At 42.9% G+C, this 22,762-nt stretch overlaps 1 protein-coding gene across 1 annotated transcript in view; it reads right to left on the minus strand.

Moving 5' to 3' along the window:
• The window catches only part of LOC119503019 (ephrin type-A receptor 7-like), a 184,901-nt gene that overhangs the window by 46,379 nt on the left and 115,760 nt on the right, over positions 1–22,762 (minus strand). Inside the window, exon 5 of the mRNA XM_037794439.1 lies at positions 15,988–16,317. Within this exon, the coding sequence (XP_037650367.1) occupies positions 15,988–16,317 (330 nt within the window). The remainder of the gene's footprint in view (positions 1–15,987; positions 16,318–22,762) is intronic.

Here is a 22,762-nt window from a genome sequence, read left to right on the forward strand (position 1 = left end):
GCTTATTGTTCAAAAATGACATCGTAAGTTCATTGGTATAGCGCCACCATCTGGCCAAATTGCACCACATTCGACACTGCACTTCTTTGGGTCCCCAGCAATACACCCGCCAAGTATGAAGTTGATGAAATGAACGGTTCTCGAGATATGCGAAGGACACACAGAGATCTTTATGGTTAGATGTGTGACCTTTCCTAAGGCCTGAAAAGCTTTGTAGCTTCTAAAACATATTTTATCATGACATTATAAAGAAATATGCACCGTATCATGTACAACAGTGATTCTGAAAGTGGGGACCCCCAGGGGTCCGTGGCGCGCTGTCAGGGGGTCCGCGAAATAATTTGCTATAAATTATAAAATTGTGCTGTATCGTTAAAAAGGACATATCTCCAGATGGGGACCATTTGCACCAATAAAACAAGAATATTGTGTCAATTACTCACACCCAGTTTAGCTGTGGGACAATAGAAACTCTGATATGATTGTGACACATCACTTCAATCTGTCATGAATCAGTCACTTCACTCAGGGCGCAACGAGAAGAAGTCACAAAGAGTGATGAGAAAGGTCCGATCTTTTAGGAACCATCAACTTCACTATTTAGATTTGTCCCTATTACTCACAGAATTTGCCTTCTAACATTCCTTGTTTCAATAATATGTGTGTATCTGTGAGGAATTTGGACACAACTATGGATAAACGGTTACTATGTGGATATAATAGTTTCCAAGACACACACACAGAAGCCCAGCTGGCAGAAGTGTAGATACTGAGCGCCCACCACTTCAACACGCACAGCAAACACAGAGTGTACGGCAGAAAATGGCGGGTAGTGTTGGTTTTTGGCGTTGTGTCGGAGAGGAAGAAATCGATGCAGACTAAAATGGCTTTTGCACTCACACATGTACACAAAAACAAACACACACACAATTGCACAATGATTTTCGCGAGTAATATAGAAGAGGTGATGGCCTTGTGGGCAATAAGCCTCTCCAGCTCTGCTGTGGAAGTACGCGGCAGACGTTTTCAAAGCCTCATCATACAGCAGAAATCATATGGCAGACACACTGATAGGCACTCGTCACAAAGACACACAGCTCCTGATAAGATCCAGTATGAAAGCTTTGCTGTACACACAGCAATCACTGCTAGAGATAATGATCTATAGACTTCAAAGGGAGGCAATGATGAGAGAGAATAAAGTGAGGCATGGGGAAGTATAATAGATGGAGTTTGGCACAAAATGGCAAACAGGCAGCACACAGCTGTACCTCTCAGTGATTAAACTTCCACAGGCTGCGAGGACAAGCCAGGACCGGGTATCATTTAGGTTTTATATCAGTTCCAGTTTTTGTTGAATCCGAACTGTTGATGCATTTCTACGCCTTTGACTCAAACTCAAGGCCAGACAACACTCCCATCTCGTCAAGTACTGCAGATTGGTCAGAGCCTCTACGCGTCAAACTATGGCACTCTAGGTACCCCTCTAGCATCAGCTTTGGACGTGTCAGGGACGGCGTGTCAGTTTCCACTTGTTACATGCATCATGTCTTTTCAAAATAAACTTCCAACAAAAGTTTACTTTTTAGGTTTACTTACGCAACAAAGCTATCTGGTTAGGCTTATGAAAAGATCATTGGTTTGGCTGTTTGTTATGTAAAATAAGTATGTTTGTTACGTAACTGCATTACTTAAAGCTGGGGTAGGCAAGTTGGAGCAAATATGATGATGATAAAACGGTCACTATATCCTGACAGTAGTGCATGGGACAGGTAATCTGTTACTCCTAATGGCATCTGCAAGATTTCACAGACCGGAGGAAAACAACCAATCTGAGCCGAGCTGGAACCTTGCCGTCTCAAACGGTCAAACTAGGCAGCGCTGATCAAATAGGAATCAATATTCTGTTATTGTAATGCCTATTTCTCTCCTCAAATGTTTTCAGAAACATCTTGTAGTGTACTGTTTAGCTGTAAAATGAGAAAGTTTGCTCCAGCTGGTGGACGGTGCTTGGTATTTCCTCAACTGATCTCCACTTTTCTCATTTTACAGCTAAACAGTACACTACAAGATGTTTCTGAAAAGATTTTATGTGACAAATAGACATCACAGTAACAGAATATTGATTCATATTTGATCAGCGCTGTCTAGTTTGACCATTTGATCGGAGTTTGCGAGTGATTGACAGCTGCCTCCGTTGAATGAACATGCACTCTGTCTCTGAAATGCCCTGTGATTGGTCAAAGTCTCCCGTCACAGGCTAGATTTTCTAAAGGCCGAAAACAGAGCCATGAGGAGGTGCAGAAGTCTAGTTATCTCTCAGAACACTTGAATTACAATATGCTGAAAGGTTATTATGGACATTTTGCCCAATGATGCCAAACATATTCTGCCTACTGCTACTTTAAGTCGCTTCTCTTAAATCATGACCGCTACTGGGAGCATTCAAAAATGAGTTCCAATTCAGACCCGGTTTACAATACCAAGTCCTGCAGACATTGGGGGTTACAGCATGTGGCGGCTCTGTGCTCAGGTCTCTATGGCAGGTAGATCTATGAACAGACTGCGGCACAAAATGGCAGCCGCTGCTGTGGGCTCTCGCATCCGTGTGTACGGAGGCAGCTGAGGTGCAACTGGCATCTCCGTGTCGTTATCAAAGGAGACAGGCATGAGGAGCTGCTCTCCCCAGGGGGGCGTCGGCACAGGCAGGGCTGAACATCTCGCAGTCATTCTTACTTTTCCCACTTTCTCATCCTCACTTCTACGGGTCCTCTCTTTCTTTCTCTCTCTCTCCTCATCTCTCCATTTCCCCCCCAACTCAGCTCCGTCTCCATCTCTGTTCTCGGGGGAATCCACTATTCCCCGCAGGCCTGTTTGTGCCTCTGCTGAGATGACATCCATCTTGTCAGGAGGGGGGTTTTTCATTGTTCTACTTCTCGCCACCTCCGCCTCCCGTGCAACTTTACACGCTCCAGTGTGCCTTTGCATATTAAAGAGCGAGCGGGCTGCATGATGGTAGAGATTGTGTAGCTATACGTCGTATAGGCGGGGGATGATTGAGAGAGCTGTATCTGTCAGGCCTGTTCGTGTTCAAAGGGTTAATGGGAAGCAATAGCGCCGTTCCCTCTGGGCACAGCACCGCTGGCGTCTACCTGGGGTTAAACGGATAGTGACTGACAGCGGAGGAGTGGGAACATTTAGTTTCTTTTGCTTGGGCTGTCCCTGGGGCTTTTTATAAACCTACTGCCACCAGCATTTCTGTCAGCGGTTCCAAACTCCCAGTGGAGCGCGCATTTGCATGTGCATCTCTTTAATAAAGTCATTTAAGTTTCAAACGGCCGAGTAGTTGCGTGGCTAACTTTTTCAAGTATGTTCCTTCACTTTAACTTGACAGTAGCGTGTGCCTAAAGTTTTGATCAATTCAAAAAGCTTATCGAGAAGTGAATAATGTACCACTGCATTTATTGTCGCTGGATTTCACTCAGACTTTCAAATATCCTGCTGACAGACACTTGATAATCTGAAGCCAGAATCCACACCTGCAGACTTTCGACTATCATTTGTGTGGAGAAATACTGCAGGATCCTTTCAGACGGAAACCATAATGCAATGCATTCCTTGTACTGAGTGAATTAAAAGGTTTTCAGCAGCTCTTTGATGTAAGAAAAAAAGAGACGGCATTGCAGGAATACATCTAGCTGTGCTTAATAGCATAATACAATATGATGGTGTGGGCAAGATACAATATTAGAGCTTTAAAGGATCCTATTAAGGGATTCAAATACAGCTTTTATCACAAATTCTTAATGTTTCTTTCTTTAACCCCCTGAGACCGCTTTTACCCGACCAACTTTACTGTCTTTCAGAGGCTCTAGTTTTATGCATGTAGTATACATGTGTTATTTCTGCCTATTCTAAAATGGTGTATTTGAATATTTCTGCATACTAGGGTCCCTAAATAGTCTTGGAATTACATAAATTGGGTACCACTGTAAAGCTGAGACTCTTTTGGATCAAATGAGCCTAATTGTATTCATGTATGATGATGCCATTTCATTGTAGTGAGACCATTTCAACAAATGACCTGTGGTGACCTCTAGGATAATCACAGCCTCATGAAACTCTACAACCACAAACTAGAGACCTAGAGCATTCAGAGGATGGATGGCTTTGCTCGGTAGGATTGACAATAAGGGGGTTTCTGAGCAGTTTCCAGAATAGAAGTGCCCGCCATCCAATCGCCGAAAAATGCAATTCTTGCAGAAATTCCCAAATGTCAAAAGTTTTAACTTGAAAGAAATGACTAGAAGAACTTGACACACAGTGCTGAGCTGCATCTCAAATTAATTTTCAGCTTCCCAGCTTTCAGATGATTTACACCACTTCTATGTGCCATATACTGTCGACCTGCTATCTCCCCCTAAAGACCCCCTGTACCCCCCTAAAAAAAAGACAAAAACGAGTATTGTGGGTCTCAGAAGGTTAAAGTGAATCACTATGAGATCTGAAAGGTTGACTGCTAAAGTAAGCTGGCATAAACTTTTTCCACATCTTTAATTCCACCATTCACCAGGTGGTCATATGTGCATGCATGTGATTGCGTCCTAATCTAATGATGTTGTATCTAAGAGCAGCTACCCCCGCCCAGGTCTCACTATCTTGCAGCGGGACTCGCTGTTTCAATCTGCGGCTATCGGCCTGACCCAGCAGTGGTGTGCTATCTGGCAACCTGTCCCCCCGCTTGCCACTCGGTCTAATCTGCCCTACCAGCGTCCAACCGCCTCGACGCCTCGTCCCAAACGCACACAATTATTCTGCTCTGCTCCAAATAAGCAGAGTAGGAGCGTCAGAATGTCAGAAAAAGCAAGAGTAGGAAAGGAAAAATGATATTACCCAGGATCATGCTTTAAAGGCGAGGGGAGCAGATGCAGCCAGAGACAGGTATTATCTCAGGTTATTATCAGAGGGAACACACACACACAAATTGGGATGTTTTTGTCTGTAAGGGGGAGGAATGGCGCAGGGAAGACACCTGCATAGGGCACATTTCCATCTAAACTACAAGATTATATGTTGCAGGGACCTGATCCACCAATGTGTGTGTGTGAATGTGTGTGTAACAGAGAGGAGAGTCTCAGTGATGGAATGATTAAATGTGTCAGTCAGTTGGTGGGTGGGTGGGTGAGTGAAAGACCAGAACAAGTAAGCGAGACTAAGAGTCTCTCGCTGTAGAACGTATTCAAAAAGGGCCCAATCAACATAATCCAGCTGTGCAAAAACACCATGTCCTGAATAGAAGCTTTCAGTGACACATTTATGCACATACATGCAATTTAAGTCAGACAAGAGGACGTATGGTCAAAATAGAGGATGCTTTTTTTAGAAAAAGACAACATGAGGACCTGCTGGATGTCAAAAAAACACCTATTACCTGCTAGCTCAGACATTACTGCTTACAAATCTGTCAAATCCCACACTCTCACCAGGGGAGAGAGCGACTAGGGCCGGCTTGCTTAAACTGCTCTTGACAGCTGCTCACTGACTGATTCTGAACACTCTTCAGGCCCAGCGTGCTTTAGCCTAAAGGCAGAGGCATGGTCTGATCACGACACATCCGTCAAGCCAGACAGACTCGGCCCGGAGCCTTGAACAAATAAAAACACAGAACACACACACACACACACACTTGCAGAAACACACGCATAGAGAGGCTGCTGACCCAAACCAGCTGCAGGAGATTGGCTGAGAAGGTGAAGAAAGCTCTATCTGCCCTGACAGACATGCAAAGGAGAGCAAATGCATGCACACACACACACACACACACACACACATCTCTACATCCTCTTTCCTTTAGTTCTGACAGAGTGCAGGTTAAACATGTTGAAAGAGAGAGATCTCATATAGTGCATACTAGGTTTGGAGAATGCAGTGCTGGAGGAAGTATTCAGATCTTTTCAAAACAGAGGAAATACTGGGTGCTCTTGGTTGTAAAGTAGTAAAACTCTAGGTGAATGCAAGGTACTTTAACTTTGATATGTCCAAAAGGCATTTTAACTACATCCTTGACTTGGTGCGAGTGTGCCTCAAGTAAGTGGTGCTCCTTATCAAATCTGTAAATTCTAATTTTGGTTGAAGTATGTATGTTTTAGCGTCAAAATGCTATTTTTCCAAGCCCTTCTAAAACTGTTTTCCCACGTGGCCCGACCAAGGTTTCAGCATGATGATGTTGCGACTAGGGCTGTCTGTACCCACGAGTCTCCCCTTTACAGACATGCCCACTTTATGATAATCACATACAGTTTGGGGCAAGTCATAGTCAAGTCAGCACACTGACACTGACAGCTGTTGTTGCCTGTTGGGCTGCAATTTGCCATGTTATGATTTCAGCATATTTTTTATGCTAAATGCAGTACCTGTGAGGGTTTCTGGACAATATTTGCCATTGTTTTGTGTTTTTAATTGATTTTCAGTTATAAATATATATACATTTGCATAAAGCAAGCATATTTGCCCACTCCCATGTTGATAAGAGTATCAAATCTGCCTTTATGATACATTTTGAACAATACTAAATTAACTAATTTGCGATTAATCGTGATTAAATATTTTAATCAATTGACGGCCCTAAAAAACAGCAATACTGCAATAAAAAAATAATTAATTACAAGTAAAAGACTCTAAAAAAGGAAAGTGGACTAGTAAATAAGCCGTGAAATAAATAAAGGGGAGTAAAAAGTACGTAGTAAAAATGAGCAATTTTAGCCTCTGAAATACTTCTACTCTCAGTAGTAGCTGTATAAGTAGCATGACGCAGAAATACAGTAATTATATGCAGAGATCAAGTAAAGAATAAAAGATCCTACTGTTAAATGTTAAATGATATTGTATGAAAGCTGATGAATACTGAGATGTTGAAAAAAAAGTATAAATATACAGTCTTGCACAAAAGCATACTGTATGTATTGTTTTGAAGACAGCTGATGTAAAAGAGGTGTGTTTGTGTCTGTGTTGGTCTGATGAGCTGAACTGTCTGTCACCCACCTACTGTTGTGTCAGAGAGGAGTACGCTGTCATTCACAAAGACAGCTGCATCTCCGCACAACTTTCTCTCTCTCTTTCTCACAGCGGGGCGCCCTCCCCTCCCCTCCCCTCCCCTCCCCTCCCGTCCCCTCCCATCCCCTCCAGCAACAAAACAAAGATGGCACGCACACACAAACACAGCCGAGCTCTCTCAACAGAATCACGATAAAGACCTCACAGGGTATTAGACGGAGAAAATGACAGATGATTTTGAAGTTTGAACTTTTCTTTCTAGTCTCTTCGCGACGATAAGAGTTTGTGTTTTCTCCCCGATTCTCTCCCCTCCCGGGTTTGGCAAAAAGGAGTTCATCAAAGACGGCCCTCGAGCCTTGTACAGTACTCTGATTATGAGGATAGCATTTGTGTATGTGTGTGTCATCAACTATCTCAAAGCTTTGTTTTTGTTCCTAAGTGATGCCATAATTCCCCGAACAACCAGAAACAGCCTGTAAATCCACATACAGAGCACACATACTAAAGACCCTGAGAGTGCCTCTTCATAGACTCCAATTATAAGCCAAGAGGTAGGCAATTAAAATTCCCATCACAGGGTGAAAAAGCGTCTTAAGTGGCTGGGCTATAGTCCTGAAAAGTAGCTTGATGACTCTATTCATTTGGTGCCTGCTGAAGCTTCACCTTCCCATCACTTCTAATTAAGGAGGCAAAGAGGATCCAAACGCCTCTATGCAGAGGGCTGGAGGCGGGGATGTGGTGGGGGGAGAGGAGGTGGAGCAGCGTGAGAGGAAAAAAGAGAGGGTATTAGAAACGAAATGACAAAGAGTTTTGTACGTTGACAGTTGAGGAGCTCATTCAGTGGAGGAATGACGAAAATAAATAAATTACCTGACAGTTTTCCTTTCTGTCACGATGCAGTGAAGGTGTGATCCCGAATTAATTCAGGCTCAAACTTATAAATATTCAAACAGTCAAGCTGAAGCGTCTATTCAGAAGTCAACCAGAGTTCTTAGAAAATCATGAGGTGTTACATGGAGAGAGTCAGACACGACTTCATCGGTCTGTTTAGCCTCCCTTCTCATCATTCAAACACCCAATGGTTCCTTTGACGCTACATGAATACCCGGCAGTGGCCATCGTGCGTCCGTGTGTGACAAGTTGGTAATGAGAACTGCGTTAAATGACACACGAAATGTCCTTAAAAGATGCATGCTATTTATACGCATTCCCATGAGATCACGTTGAGTAGGATTATAAATGCAGGACTTCTACTGGAGTGGAGTAATGGAGTATTTCCAAATTGCATACTTGAGTACTTTTACTTAAGTAAATGATCTGAAAACGTCTTCCACCATTGATTCTACCACATTCCCTCCAATTTCTCCTTCCCTCAACTTTACAACTTTATTCTCCTGTATTCATACACTATATATATATTCTGTGGAGTTCCTCTCACTCTTGCTCCCTTGTTAATCTACACGTCTTCGACTCTTTATGTTCCTGTCTTCTACTTCCTCCCTTTTATCTCAAGACCTTACTGTCCTCCTCTCATCTCCTGACTTCTCTCCACACACAGGAACTTGTAAATGTGCTCCGTATTTCATTAAAGCACCAGAAAAGTTCAGACAAAAAAAAAAAGTTTCCACTGTTTGCACTCGTTTCGGAAGAAATACATGTATTCTCTCTTTCGCTCTTCACCGCATGCCTCCTCCTTTCCCCCCCTTGCACCCAGAAGACATCCTGCTCACAATGCTACACCTCTCCCCATCCCTCCACTTCTATATTCACCCCTCTCTGCTCTCCTCCCTTTATGCATCCACCTCTCAGGGCCACGCATGTAACTCCGCGGGGACCGGCCATCTAAAGCCCGGCCGGTAATCCTCTCAGGATATTGAAATGCCAATCCTTCCTCCTCCCTGACCCGCACCTCCACCCCATCTCTGCAGCCTTCCTGCATCCCTCTCTTCTTCCCTGCCTCAGCTAAAGCGCTTTGGATGTACCACTGGGGGGGCCAAGACATTCAACCCAAGTGTGTTCTGATCACACACACACACACACACACACACACACACACAAACTCACATATACTGAACGATGCAGAGGCAAGATGTCATTATCCTATCTTCTCTTGCCCGTACACAGATCAAGCGTGAAGCAATGCACAGAGCTTATTGCATACAAGCACGGTGAAGCATGCACATGCCGTCATATACGTATGGTCTGGTGCACGCAAAGCAGACACACACACACACACACACACACATATATATATGCATCCCTAATCCACAGCTGGATAAGGGGCCCCATGAGCCCAGGGCAAACCTGATCCCCACATTTACCCGGCCCATGCCCCATCTCATCACGCAACTCCAGTCATGTTTCTATCCCCCTCTCTCCGCTTCCCTTTTATCCATCCAGCCATCCTTGACACACCGTGCAAAAACTCCCCCCCCTTCCCCTCGGTGGCCTGGAGAGTCCTGATAAAACCCCCATCTGGCTGGGAGAAATCCACCCCTCCACTGTGCGTGTGCAGGCATTCGGCACGAAGAGACGCTTTTAAAGAATTCAATTTGGATTCGGATTTAATGTCACTAGATTTAAAATGCTCTTCATCCGCTAAGAAAGAAAATCGTAGTATATGCATTGATGTAAATTGACCCTGTGTGTCTATTAGGGGGTGGGGAAAAAAATACTACTCGCAATACTTGTAGAATCTCAATACTTAAAAATCACAGTACATATCGAATCCGCACCCAAGTATCGTGATAGTATCGAATCGGGAGATAGGTGAATCGTTCCAACCCTAGTGTCTATGTGTGCGGTTGTTTTTTTTTTAGGCCATAATATAGCACCCGTTAGCACCTTCTCTCCCCAACTCAGACTGTGGCCTTAAATCCTCAGGCTTTCTTGGCCCACAGCTGCCAGCTAAACCACACCACCCGCTGCTAACAAGCATACCGTGCCCGGAGAAACAAATATAGTACAGTAAGAGAAGACGGGGAAAAGAGTTGTAGAGAGGATGGAGAGAAGCAAGAGAGGTGAGGAGGGAGAGGGCAGCTGTGATTATGTCAAGGCATGTGGCGAGTTAAAAAGGGGAAGATGGTAGGAAAGAGTGGTGGTGGATGAAGTGGCGGAGGAGGAAGGAGGGAGAGAAATTACCATCTAAGAATAGTGAGTTTATAGGGAGAGCAGGAAAGGATAAGGAGCGGGGAAATGAGCAAGGAAATAGAAGGTAAAAAAAGAAGAGATCGGAACACAGAGGGAAGGAAAAAAAAAAGCAAAAGGTAATAAAGAGATGATGAGGTGGCTGGAGAGAAAGTGTGTGTGTGTGTGTGTGTGTGTGTTAGCTTTGTTCCACATCCCTGCTGCAGTATTCATAAAGGTCAGTGAGTTTTGATGGTGTAAAGTCGAGGTGTGGAGGCGCACACGCACATGTACGGACACAAGGTTGAGGTCTGTGTAGGGATGTTTTTTCAATTTTCTGGACCTGACCTGGCTGCACAGGGTTTCCCATGACTGGGCGAGCTACCTCACTTCACAGTTCACAGAGACTCTGATCACTCCCACCCCACACTATGTTCTCTATTGAAAATCTATTGGGATCATACACACAGAGTACTTATGTATTTAATTTGAGGCAGTAGATGCTAAAAGTGGACAAAAACGTTATGGGTCTGTCCCTGTTTCTCTGATAGTTTTGGTTGTCTCCCATGGCAACACATACCAAATGCTGAAACATCAGACTTCAGAGTGGAAGTAGAGCTAATGTTTATGGATAAGATATGGATTAGAGATGCAATTTTGTTTCCTTTTTTTATTGATATTTTGGTAACACTTTCTATGACGCCCATGTCTATAATGCATCATAAACATAATGCATTATAATCTGCTTATAGCACTGTATAATTATAGTTATAAGCACTCATAAATGTCCATAATGCTTTATATACAATAATAATCATAACACATTATAAAGCATTTTATAATGACTTATAGGTCAAGTATCATAACACTTCATAATTGCTGGTAACTCACTGACAGTGGTCATTGGGTGCTTTAAGTAAAGTGAAAAACTCATAAAATCTAAGTCTATGCAAGAACACACAAAACGTAAAATGCAATACTTAAACAATGACCACTTATGACATGATAATGCATTATAAAATAAGTATAATTTATACAACTAATATGCTTCATAATGTTTTATGATTATTGTTATAAAGCATTATGGATATTTATGATCGCTTAGAACTATAATTATGTAGTGTTGTTATAACGCATTATAAGTATGTTTATAAAAGTTACAGATTATTTTTTATTAATGGAAAGGAAATAAGACATTGTGCGTTTCATGTGTGTTCATGGGTGACAGTCTTAGGTGTCTCTGGATGTGCATAAGTGGCTTTACAGTGGCAGTGCAGTCGGCAAATAGTTTTGTGCAGGATATTAGCATCAGCAGCTATGCAATAGTGCAGTGCAGGTAAGGTACCAGTGTTATAGTCCTAAACTTGTGGTGTTTTGACAGATTGGTCCAACCTCACATGACCCTAGGGGAGAGCTGTCCGTTGAGGACAGCAGGCAGGTTTACGTGACCTTTAGTGTGTTAGCTGTTGATCTGAACCTTGCTCTGCTGGTCTTGAGTGGAAACCACAGGTCTTCTAACAAAAGCTGACATGTAACTGGTGAAGTCAGGAGAGGTAAAACAAGACACGCGTTAAGTAATTCTAAAGCACATTTCAAAATCCGTCTTTCTTAAAGCTCTGTCTCCCTCGCTCTCTCTCTCTCTCTCTCTCTCTCTCGCTCTCTCTCACGCAGGCAGCATTAAACACCCCACACCAAATGTCAGTCTAAATCCTCCCTGACACAGAAAGTCTTCTGAAGCCCCTGCAAACACACTCCCCTAACCCCTTGTCCAATCCCTCTGGATGACACGGTTAGCGGGACAACTCACACCCTAATACCCCATAATAACCACACATCAACGCCACGGTAACTGCTGACAAGACAGACAGACAGACAGGGAAGGGGGGAGGGGGGGGGAGGGGAGTAAAAGGGAGAAAGGTTGAAAGAACTGTGAGGACAGGAAAAATAATCACCACAGGTCCGTCCTTTTCTCATATAGTGTCCCTAACCTTGGAGCTCAGGGTTTTTGGGCTCGCTAAATCCCTTCAGGGAGCTGGAGACGGCCAAGTTGTAGCTTGTTAGCTATGTTAACGTCAGCCGGGCTATCACACATTTCAAGTGATGTCACATAAAAGGGGCAAGTATAGGGATGTCAGGAGAACCGATACTTCGGTGCCAAATCGATGCCAAAATTCTGAAAACGTGACGGTACTTTTCTTGTGCCGTCAGGGCTTGAGAATAACGGCGTCATGGGGACGATAGAAAATGTGTTTGGGACACTGTAAACTCACTATCGGCACGTCCCTGGGACGCACCCTATTGTTTCCTCCGATAATGCTACATTGCGAACAACAAATCCAGCCGGTATACAGCACAGTCCTGCACTGAGCCAACAGCTAACATTGACTAGCTCTCGTCCTGTTCATGTCAACACAAGAGGTGTCATATTATGTTGCATTCAGGCTCTTCGCAGGAAAAACGAGTAACGGGTGAAGGTAAAAACTAACGTTATCACGGTGTGTTCAAATGTAATCTTGTAAAATTTAACTATTTTATGTTTTAACCAAAATCGGGTGCGTTTTTTTTTTGGGCAGTAGTGAATGCATTTATCGTACTCTGGTGCAGAATAAAACAACCGGTCTGAGACCGTTTCCATGCCAACCCTAGTATGGTTCGATTGCAATGAGAAAATAATCCGACCCAATTGCAGGAGGTGAACCAAAACGTGGGGGATTATGGGCTGCCTTCATGGGCATTTGTTGAAATGAACACAGGTACACAATCAACATATTGTTGACAGTCCGGAGCCTTAACTGAAGGCAGTCGTTCTGAACACTTTCCAAATGTGTTTGGTAGGAACACCAAAGCAGGATTACTGCCAGTATCACCAAATGTATCTGCGGCGCGTTCTGCTCCATGATGCTCGTTTTGTGTTTTCTCTGCGCTTGTTTCTTTCCGTGTTTACATTTTTCCACAGCCAAATTTCCAACCAATAAGAAAGATTTCTGCGAGTACATTTCCGGCCCTGCTCCTTCGTACATGCCCGTCAGCAAATACATTTTAAATGCCTCAGCGCCGGCAATAGCCGTGGCTATTTTGGTGCACCAGAACAGACTCAAATAGAAAGTGAACACTGGATGTAATTTGTCAGGTGGCCAGAAATTCAGCTAAAATACAATGACCATGATGTTCTGTGCCTGCAGGATGCATAAGCAGGCAAATATTTGTTAAAGAGTTGGCTATAAAATCTTCTTGCATCTGTATTTCTGAGCCTGTTTTTGTTTTTCTGGCCCAAAGTGGTCAAATACTGCTTAATGCAGCTTCAAGTTTAAAACTACTATTAGTGGAATGAAAGCATGGTGAAAGAGGTTACTAAAGAAGAACTATTCTCTGCAAAACAAAATAAAAATTTCTAGTAAAATACTGCAGTCTCAAATTCAGAAGAGCGATATCAACTCTAACCACATGTCACTGACCACAGCACAGAGATCGGGTGCACACGAGGCTACACACACACATAAAGCTGTCCTTTAGCCTCTCACTCACCCTATGGGGTCCAGATGTCCAGATGTTACTCTTACATAACATTAACAGTTGGCCAACAAGAGAAACTGGGCCACTGGGAAGCACATTCATTATAAATACTCTCAACACCAATCTCCTTAAAGCCACCATCTCTGTACACACAGAGGCACAATCTCAGTCACGACAACCTCTTACTTCCTCAAAGGTTACTATAAGGAACTTTTAAAAACAGAGCATTTCAGACAGAGGGTGTAAATAGGTGCTGTAGCACAGCTGGTATGAGAAAAATAGAGCGTTTTTTCAGCATTAAAGTGTGTAAACATGTTCAAATAGAAACCCAAAATACAATGAAGCATCTGAGAATGAGCATAATGGGTCCTCTTTAAAGTAATAAAGTGAGATTATAGCATAACAAAACTGTTATAGCTCACTTATAACTAACCAGAGACCCACGCTGAGTGCTGCCGCCATCTCAGCACTCACATGTGACTAACAATTCTCCATTCATTATGCAGCATAATTCTCTAAGCTAATTTCCAATCAGTGGTAAAAACTCACTCTCACATTGTTTCACCTGCTTCCTTGTGCAGCACCTTTCAGTCTCTCTGCCCTCATACTACATCTGCTTCATTAGGCCTTCACTCTTTTCAGACTAATATTTATATTCAGCCTTTTCAAATGAAGGATTCGCAAACAAACAAGAGTAAACAAGCTTTTTTCAAAATATGCACCGTAGGTATGAGAGGTAAATGTATGTGAGCGCTTGTATATTAGAGAGCGTCTGTCAGCGTTCCAGCCACAATGTGTTCCTGTACATTCTTCAATGTGTGTGTGTGCGTGTGTGTGTGTTTGGTCTTTTCACACTTGAGCTCCTCCAAATAGTGCTGTTGCAGAGCTGGTTGACAGGGCTACTTGGCAAAGTGCTTTTCAAGCCCCTGGCTAATGGCCTGCTGAAGACTTCTGCTGATGAAAATGAGATCACCTCCACCGGGCGAGACATTTTGCTCCGTCTGCAACGACGGGCACAGTATGGGGAAGCAGTCTGTGTCGCTATAAAGCATACTCACAAATGAAAATCAGTCTGCCGGATGCACATTTGGTTTTGAATGCCTCCGTGTATGTGTGTACAGTGACTATATGTCGATGTATGCATGTTGGGAATCTACATAAATTCCAAGCATATATTCAAAGGTCACTGTGTGTCGGAGAGTGTGCATAAATCTATTTATGAACATACGCAGCACCTGCAAGTGTGCACATGTATCTACTTCCATGCAGCCACTTTGAATCTTGTCAGCCGAATGAATGCACCTATCACATTTATAACTGAAACAGAACAACTCTAGGTTTAGGCAACAAAACTACTCGGTTAGGTTTAGGAAAAGATCGTGGTTTTCGTGGTAACTTATGCCGGGTACACTCTACACGAGAATCACGCTGATTTTGGACAGTACAAAGTAGTGCAAAAACGAACCGTCGTCCGCCATATTTGTTTACACTAAAGTCACGTTCAATCGATTTTTTAGTCGGGACTCTTGTTCATGAATATAATCTGTTTGAGTGTGGTGCGCTGTTTTTGGCCAAATCGTTGCTCTCCACACACTATAGGAACAAAACTGTTAAATTTACCATAACATGTCGTTATGTATGGGGTCCCTCACATTTTCAAAATCTATTAAGATTTGATAAATCTTTTAGTGTGGGCCAGCCTGCACGTGTGTGTAGGCGTAAAGCAGCTAATCCGTCCACGAATGTTATAAGAAATGAATATGCTTTTATGAAACAAAACCTTAAAAGTCATAAGTGCTATTTCACATAGCTAAGGTCAGCTAAGGCTGTAGGCTTGTAGTATACGGATCAAAAAAGATTACATCCTATAAAAATCAGACCGAGTTGTGAAGATAATCTTTTCCCCCCAAAGCCACGTTTTTTAAACATAAGCACAATCTATAGCAAAACAGCACGAATACTGCATCAAAACCTTCTGGAAAAGCAAATTCAGATCCTTGTGGACTTCCTTAAAATATGGCCTACTACAAGATATTCAAATTGAGAAATGCATGCAGTGCAAGCTGATTTAAAATTCATTTTCATCTGAACCGTCCAAGCGTGCTGGTTTGTCCCATTTGAGTACATTTGCTACGTCTTCCTTTTGAAAATGCAGCGTGACCTCATTCTTGCTCAGCTGTTGTTTGTCTCCCGACTGTGCAGACTTGTGCTGTAATTTTAAATTTAAAATGCCCCCTTCCTTGCGCATGCTGTCATGTGTGTGGTTATTTTTAAAAAGGTCAAACTGGGACTCACCTGGCAGGCTCGTAGACACGTTGACCTGGGTGTAGAACCTCTTGTTGGGCAGCAGCTCTGACACTCCGTTCAAGGCTTCGACGGTGAATGTGTAGTTGGTGTTGGCGAGGAGATTGACCACGGTGACCGTTCTCTCCGTCAGGCCGACCTGCTGAGGCACAAAGCCGACGCTCGCCCCGCACGGCTCGCACTGCCTCCCGACGCACCTCCGGCACCCCACGCTGTAGGTCAGATCCACCCTGCCTCCTGTGTCGGACGGTGCGGCCCACTCCAAGATCAGCGTGGACTGCTTCAAGGTGCAGACCAAGTCTCTAGGCGGGGAGGGGGGCCCTGGAGAGAAGAGTAAAGGACATGCATTTTGGTTCATTGTTACAACCCTGGAGAATTTATTTCTCTTTTTTTTGATAGAACAAAGACACACAGAAACAGAGAGGGAACAAGACAATATGTGTTCCCTCTTTTGTAAACATCAATACTTCATCAAACACATCCTCTCGTCTGCAATTGTTATGCAGCAATTGAAATTGACAAAAGGATTTTCACTTTGTCTAATCATGTCACCACAAGCCATGCCTATTATACACACTGGAGCGATCATAGCAGCAGCATTCTTTACTCCCACATACTACACTCAAAGACTACTCCCTATTATCCACTTATCGTAATCTCTGTAACTGTTAACGTGAAGCTGGGCATTTCTGGAAAAGGGGCTTGTATATAACTCCCCAGGATAAATAAGAGCAACAACATGTTTAACTGTAACTAGGGCTGTCAATCGATTAAAGTATTTAATTGTGATTAATCGCATGATTGTCCATAGTTAACCATGATTTTTCGCAAATTAATCACACATTTTTTATCTGTTCAAAATGTACCTTAAAGGGAGATTTGTCAAGTATTTAATACTCTTATCAACATGGGAGTGGGCACATATGCTTGCTTTATGCAAATGTATGTATATATTTATTATTGTAAATCAATTAACAACACAAAACAATGACAAATATTGTCCAGAAACCCTCACAGGTACTGCATTTAACATAAATCAATATGCTTAAATCATAACATGACAAACTGCAGCCCAACAGGCAACAACAGCTGTCAGTGTGTCAGTGTGCTGACTTGACTATGACTTGCCCCAAACTGCATCTGATTATCATAAAGTAGACATGTCTGTAAAGGGGAGACTCGTGGGTACCCATAGAACCCATTTTCATTCACATATCTTGAGGTCAGAGGTCAAGGGGACCCCTTTTGAAAATGGCCATGCCAGTTTTTCCTTGCCAAAATTTAGCGTAAGATTGGAGCGCTATTTAGCCTCCTTCGCGACAAGTTAGTATGACGTGGTTGGTACCGGTGGATTCCTTGTCTAGTTTCAACTTCACTTTGACAGCCCTAGAGGGCTGCGTGGTTTCAGATGACTGATGGACTAAGTGCATTGGGTATTATGGCGTGATTGTGTGGGCTCAGTTCGCACATCATGTTACGATAATCTTGTTTTATCCCGGATTTGTTGATAACAAACAACTGGTTTGATGAGAACCACTTGACCCTAATGGGAATAGGGCAAGCGATTGAAAATGTGGAGTCGTTGCTGGGATACAACTGCATTATGTTTGGTTTGGCAGTGGGAGTCAATAAAAAACATTTATTGGATTGGGATGGAGGAGGGATTATTGATGATGCAGACAGACGGGAAAATGACTTGGGAATAAGACGAGGACTAAAAGCAGTAGCTGTGTGTTTTGATGAATTACAGTACCTCTTGTCTGAACATGTTCATGCTCGAGCATCATGTAGAACAACTTGTCCATTATGTAATGATGTCAACAGTGCTGCGTGGAACAAATCCTCCGTTTACCATCAGTAAATAAAGGTGAGTTACCATGGAGGAGGCTTTTAACTCTACTAGAACATTAATCTGATTTGATATGAGGGTTGTGATGTGCCAGACGCATCACGAGAGTCTGAGCTGCTTACTATAAAGGCTGTGAGTTGGGACGCTTGAGGCAAAACATGGAACTATTACATGAAATCCTCCGTCTTTAGACCACTGTGTTTTAAAATCAACCACCACATGTGACGAAAAAAAAGCTAAAATTAAAATATACAGTCCAGTATTTATTTAAAGGGCTGTAAAATGTCAGGCTGGAGGACTGTACCTCATCACTAAGTCAGTGTCCTGACTGACCTGTGCCTTTTTATCCTGCAGGTCCTTGCACACGCAGGCTGAACAGAGCCGAGGTCCATTAAAGGCCATGAATTTTATATGTGTCCCTGTATGTGTGTGCATGCACAGTGTAATGAATAAGTGAAGGTGTGCTGAGCCGCGCCGCGCCGTGCGTGCTGTCGGACACGTCACACGCCGCAGCTGCGTCCCGCTCCCAGACACACGTGGAGCCCAGAGTTACATAAGCCCAGGGAGCATTCAGCGTGTGAACGCACGTACGCACACATTTGATGCAGACACAGCTGGGCCTTTTATACGCATCTCTCTCTCTCTTCTTTTGCGCTTTCTCGGCCTCCCTCTTTCTCTTGAAGTTTCCCCTTTATTCTCTTATCATCTTCAAATCTGAGTTATTAAAACCTGACCTCCCCAACTCTTTCACTCTCCATCTGTCTCCATCTCCTTTCCCCCTCAACACCCATCTAAATGACTCTTTGACTCCTTCACCACTGCTGCTACAACATACCGCATCATAGCAAATCAAAACTTGCCATTGAAACCATTAAAGCCTATGAAGAGTCTGCATTTATTCCCTGAGACAGAAGCTAAGACAAAGATGAAGCTTTCCATGACTCAAAATTTGAGGCCATTTTTGGACTCCATTTTTGTCCATTCGATCACCTGAAAATGTCTTTTTCAGAGTTCGATTGTACTTGGCTCCACCATATCGTGTCACTTCTGGTTGCAAAAAAACAACATGGCGACGGCTAAAATGCCGAACTCGAGGATTCAAAATGGCAGTCCACAAACCAATGGGTGACATCACTTCTTATATACAGTCTATAGACACACCAGGGAAAAAAATTAGAAAGGCCAGCGCAACTTGCACCAGCATACTCGCAAAGGAAAAGGAGTCTATCACTCAATTTTAGGGGGTTTTCCCATGTTTAAAAAACCTGCATATATGTGCTAACTTTGGTGGGAAAAGAGTATTAGAAAACAATTATATCACAGACATGTTAAGTTTGTACCATATCATAATGTGGTGAAGTATTTTGACTATTTATTGTGAATAACCTGTTGATTCTAAATAAGTTTAAGATGTCTTGAAGCAAATCCAAACTTGCTCTTGTTGTTTCTTTTACACTGTTTCCATTCAGGTTTATAAAAAGTCTGCATCTATGCATTTCTCTAAGTGCCAAGTTAAAACTGTTACGCTGCAACTTTATCCTTCCTCCTGGAAGTCATCGACTCCCACTGTTTTCAGAAATCCATTTGCACATTGACAAACATTATGCATTGCTTTAAGATATATATTTTTTCCTTATAGTTATTATGCTACAATCATCACCATTACAGTCCTGTCAGCGGTAGTTCCACTTCACCAAAACTCAATACAAAGACATATTTGTGTCCCCAGCGAGACATTTCCTTTCACTGCTTCCAAAGTTTTACTTTCCCTCTTAACTGCCACTAGGGAATACTTAATGTGCTGTAATGGAACATTTGTAAATAGTCGTCATTAGAAATGGTAATTAGTCTTGTCAGGAGGTATTACAAGATGAATGTCATTTGAGAAAAAGATGTAGCCGCGTGTTCTTTTCACCAGTTTCAAAAGGATTCTTATAACAATGGAGAGTTTATTATTTCAAAGAGAGAGCAGTGGCTTTAACGGTGGTAAACACAGCAGGCTTTAGGTACTTCACAGGACTTAATGGCAAAAGGGAAAAGAATAAAATTACACTGGTATTATTCTTTAATTTCTGAGATAATAAAGTGCACATATCAAACCTCTTTTATTCTTAGAATTTCTAGATTCATCGAGCTCTCCCTTTCTCCATCTGTACCATGCGGTGGATTAGCCAAATCTGGGGATGATCATAATTAGCGAATCAATAGTGTAATTAATGTGGTCATTAGGCTGCTATAAATGTTATCACACCGGGATCAGAGAGCTCAGCGATCAATATTGTAATTACACCCCTCCATCGCAGTCACCATCAAAGCCGGCATGACCACACACTTACACATATACGTACACACTAGTGTATGTATACAAACACGCGCAGACCTTGTGACCCTCCGGTTTTACTGCCCTGAGTACTCACAGGATATGGAGCCCATTATTCCTCCATCTAATTACCAAGCTATATCAATAAGCTCTTCTCCATGCAGAAATCAATAGGGCTACCCTGCATGGTCTTTGTCTTATTGGCCTCGTAGTGCATCTTTATCGGAGAAGAATGGTATGCTGGGAGGGGGGTGAGAAAAGGTAAGAGGTGAGGGATGAACGGATAATGCGCGGGGAGCCGGGGATGAGATCATAGAGTTTGTCGCTTGAGGATAGAGGGATGAGATTTCGGTTTGACAGAGGGAAGAAGAATGGGGTGATAACGCGCACGGGGCGAAAAAGGATGAAGAGGAAGGAAAATGTGAAGAGGCAGTTTGGTAGAAAGAAGAGCGATGAGTGGCCGAGCAAAGAAGACAGACAGAGAGAGAAGAGGGTAATGTGTGTTCAAGGGTCAGAAAGGAAGAGTGGTGGAAGGGAGGTGGGGGAGGTGGAGAAAAGATGGGGTGGTCCGGTGGAGGGGTGGATAATGGATGTATAGCAGAAAATGGATCTGTAATGTCAGGATAAAAGGTGGAGGAATATGGAGAGAGTGTACAAGGTTAAGCAAAAAGATGGGGAAAATGGGGTGATGGGCTTTTTGGACGGATACATAATGTGCACCTAATGTTAGGAGAGATGGCAGGAGGGATGACGGATGGGTGGGTGATAAAAGGGATAAAGGTTAAGAGGCAGAGAAAATGGCTGCGGTGGATGGATACATAATGTGTGTATACTATTAGACGAAATGGAAGAGGGTGTAAGCACAGGTCGGGACGGGAAAGTCTACCTTAAAACAAAATAATGTGTGATCACAGGCTGTTCTCATACACTGTTCGTAGCTATATCTACAAAAAGTAATGCACTGTAACTCGTATATGTCCCACTAAATCAATTTGTATGTAATCCCAACACAGTTTTATGGCAGTTTGTGAAATAGTCATGAAATTTAACCTATTTGATTCGTGTACATAGACACAATTTCCCTTTTGTTTTGTGACGCTTTGCACGACTTTCAGCGATGTATTTTTGGTGCATTTTCCTACGAATGTCCAGCAACACGTGACGCACGTGTCAATTTCCGCTCCATTCTTTTCAAAATAAAACTACTTAGTTAGGTTGAGGAAAAGATCGCTGTATGGGTTTAAATAACACCGGAAGTGGCGTAACTTACGTACGGAAGTTAAGTGACAAACAAATCAACGTTGACTTCTGGTTTCACACAGGATACAGACACCTGTCTCCTAAGTAAAAGTCCTGTGTTTTTTTACCTAACCATCCGCCCCGACCTCCTCCCTACGTGGCGCTCTTTATACCTCCCAATCAGAATTGATTTCATGCTAACCATCCCCCCAAAAAATTGGAAATTTGTGTCTATGTACACGGATCAATACATTCAATTTCGTGACTATTTAACAAACTGCTGTGCGACTGAGCTTGTAATCCACATAATCGTGAAACAGGAAGTATAAAGAGCAACAAACGCCACGTATGGAGGAGGTCGAGGTGGATGGGTGGGTTAAAAAACACCAGACTTTCATCCAGGAGACCGGTGTTCGTACCCCGTGTGAAACCAGAAGTCAACATTGATTTATTTGTCACGTTCAGTTACGCCACTTTCGGAGTTATTTTAAGCCAAACAATGATCCTTTCCTAAACTAAGTAGCCTTGTTGCCTAATCCTAATCAATAATCCCAATATCAAGTTATCATACGAACCGTTGTATGAGGATACGTTGATGATCATGAGGATGTTTTCTCTATGAAAGAGCAACTCTGCCAAATTTGTCAATCAAGGATTGGATTCACTCAATATCCTTAAAATCAACTACATCTAAAACCAATTACTCAAAATAAATCCCTTCTTTTTAACTCTCTCTCAAACAAGACAGTTGTTCAGTGTTTACTGGTGCCATCAAGGGGAAATAAGAAGAAAAACAACTCTTTGAGCTTGTAGCTGTAAAAAACTCTTTGACCATCTCCCAACTTCATAATCAGTAGAGCAGCACAAGGCACGTATGCCGTCTCTAGTTTTGAGACAGACTTGGGAAGATTGAAAGAAACACCCGGCATGTTTTTGGGTGGATTTTTCAACATGAAAAGGAATGCAATACTAGAGGAGAGGGTATGAGGTGAAGGAGAGGTGAAGGTCGGGTGAGATGAGACATGGAAATGGGGTGATGAGGAGGAGCTGGAGAGACGGGAGAATGAGGATAGATGGCGAGACAGTGGCTGGGGGAGGTGGGTGCAGGTCAGACGAAGAGGTGATGAGATGAAAAAAGGGGAGGTGGATGAAAGGATTCGGGGTGAAGGACGGGTTAAAGTGGTCGTTAAGGAGAAAGAAGCGAATGGCAAAGGGCAGATAAATGAAAGGCTGAATGGGTGAGTGGGATAATGATTGGCTTGCAAACATAAAATTGCTCGCTTAATGCAAAAATGTCTAGATGAAAGGATAGTGTGTGAGTGATGTGGTGTGACGGGTTGGTGCAGTCTGAGAGGACA

Source organism: Sebastes umbrosus, chromosome 15 (assembly GCF_015220745.1).
Source record: "Sebastes umbrosus isolate fSebUmb1 chromosome 15, fSebUmb1.pri, whole genome shotgun sequence".
NCBI lineage: Eukaryota > Metazoa > Chordata > Actinopteri > Perciformes > Sebastidae > Sebastes > Sebastes umbrosus.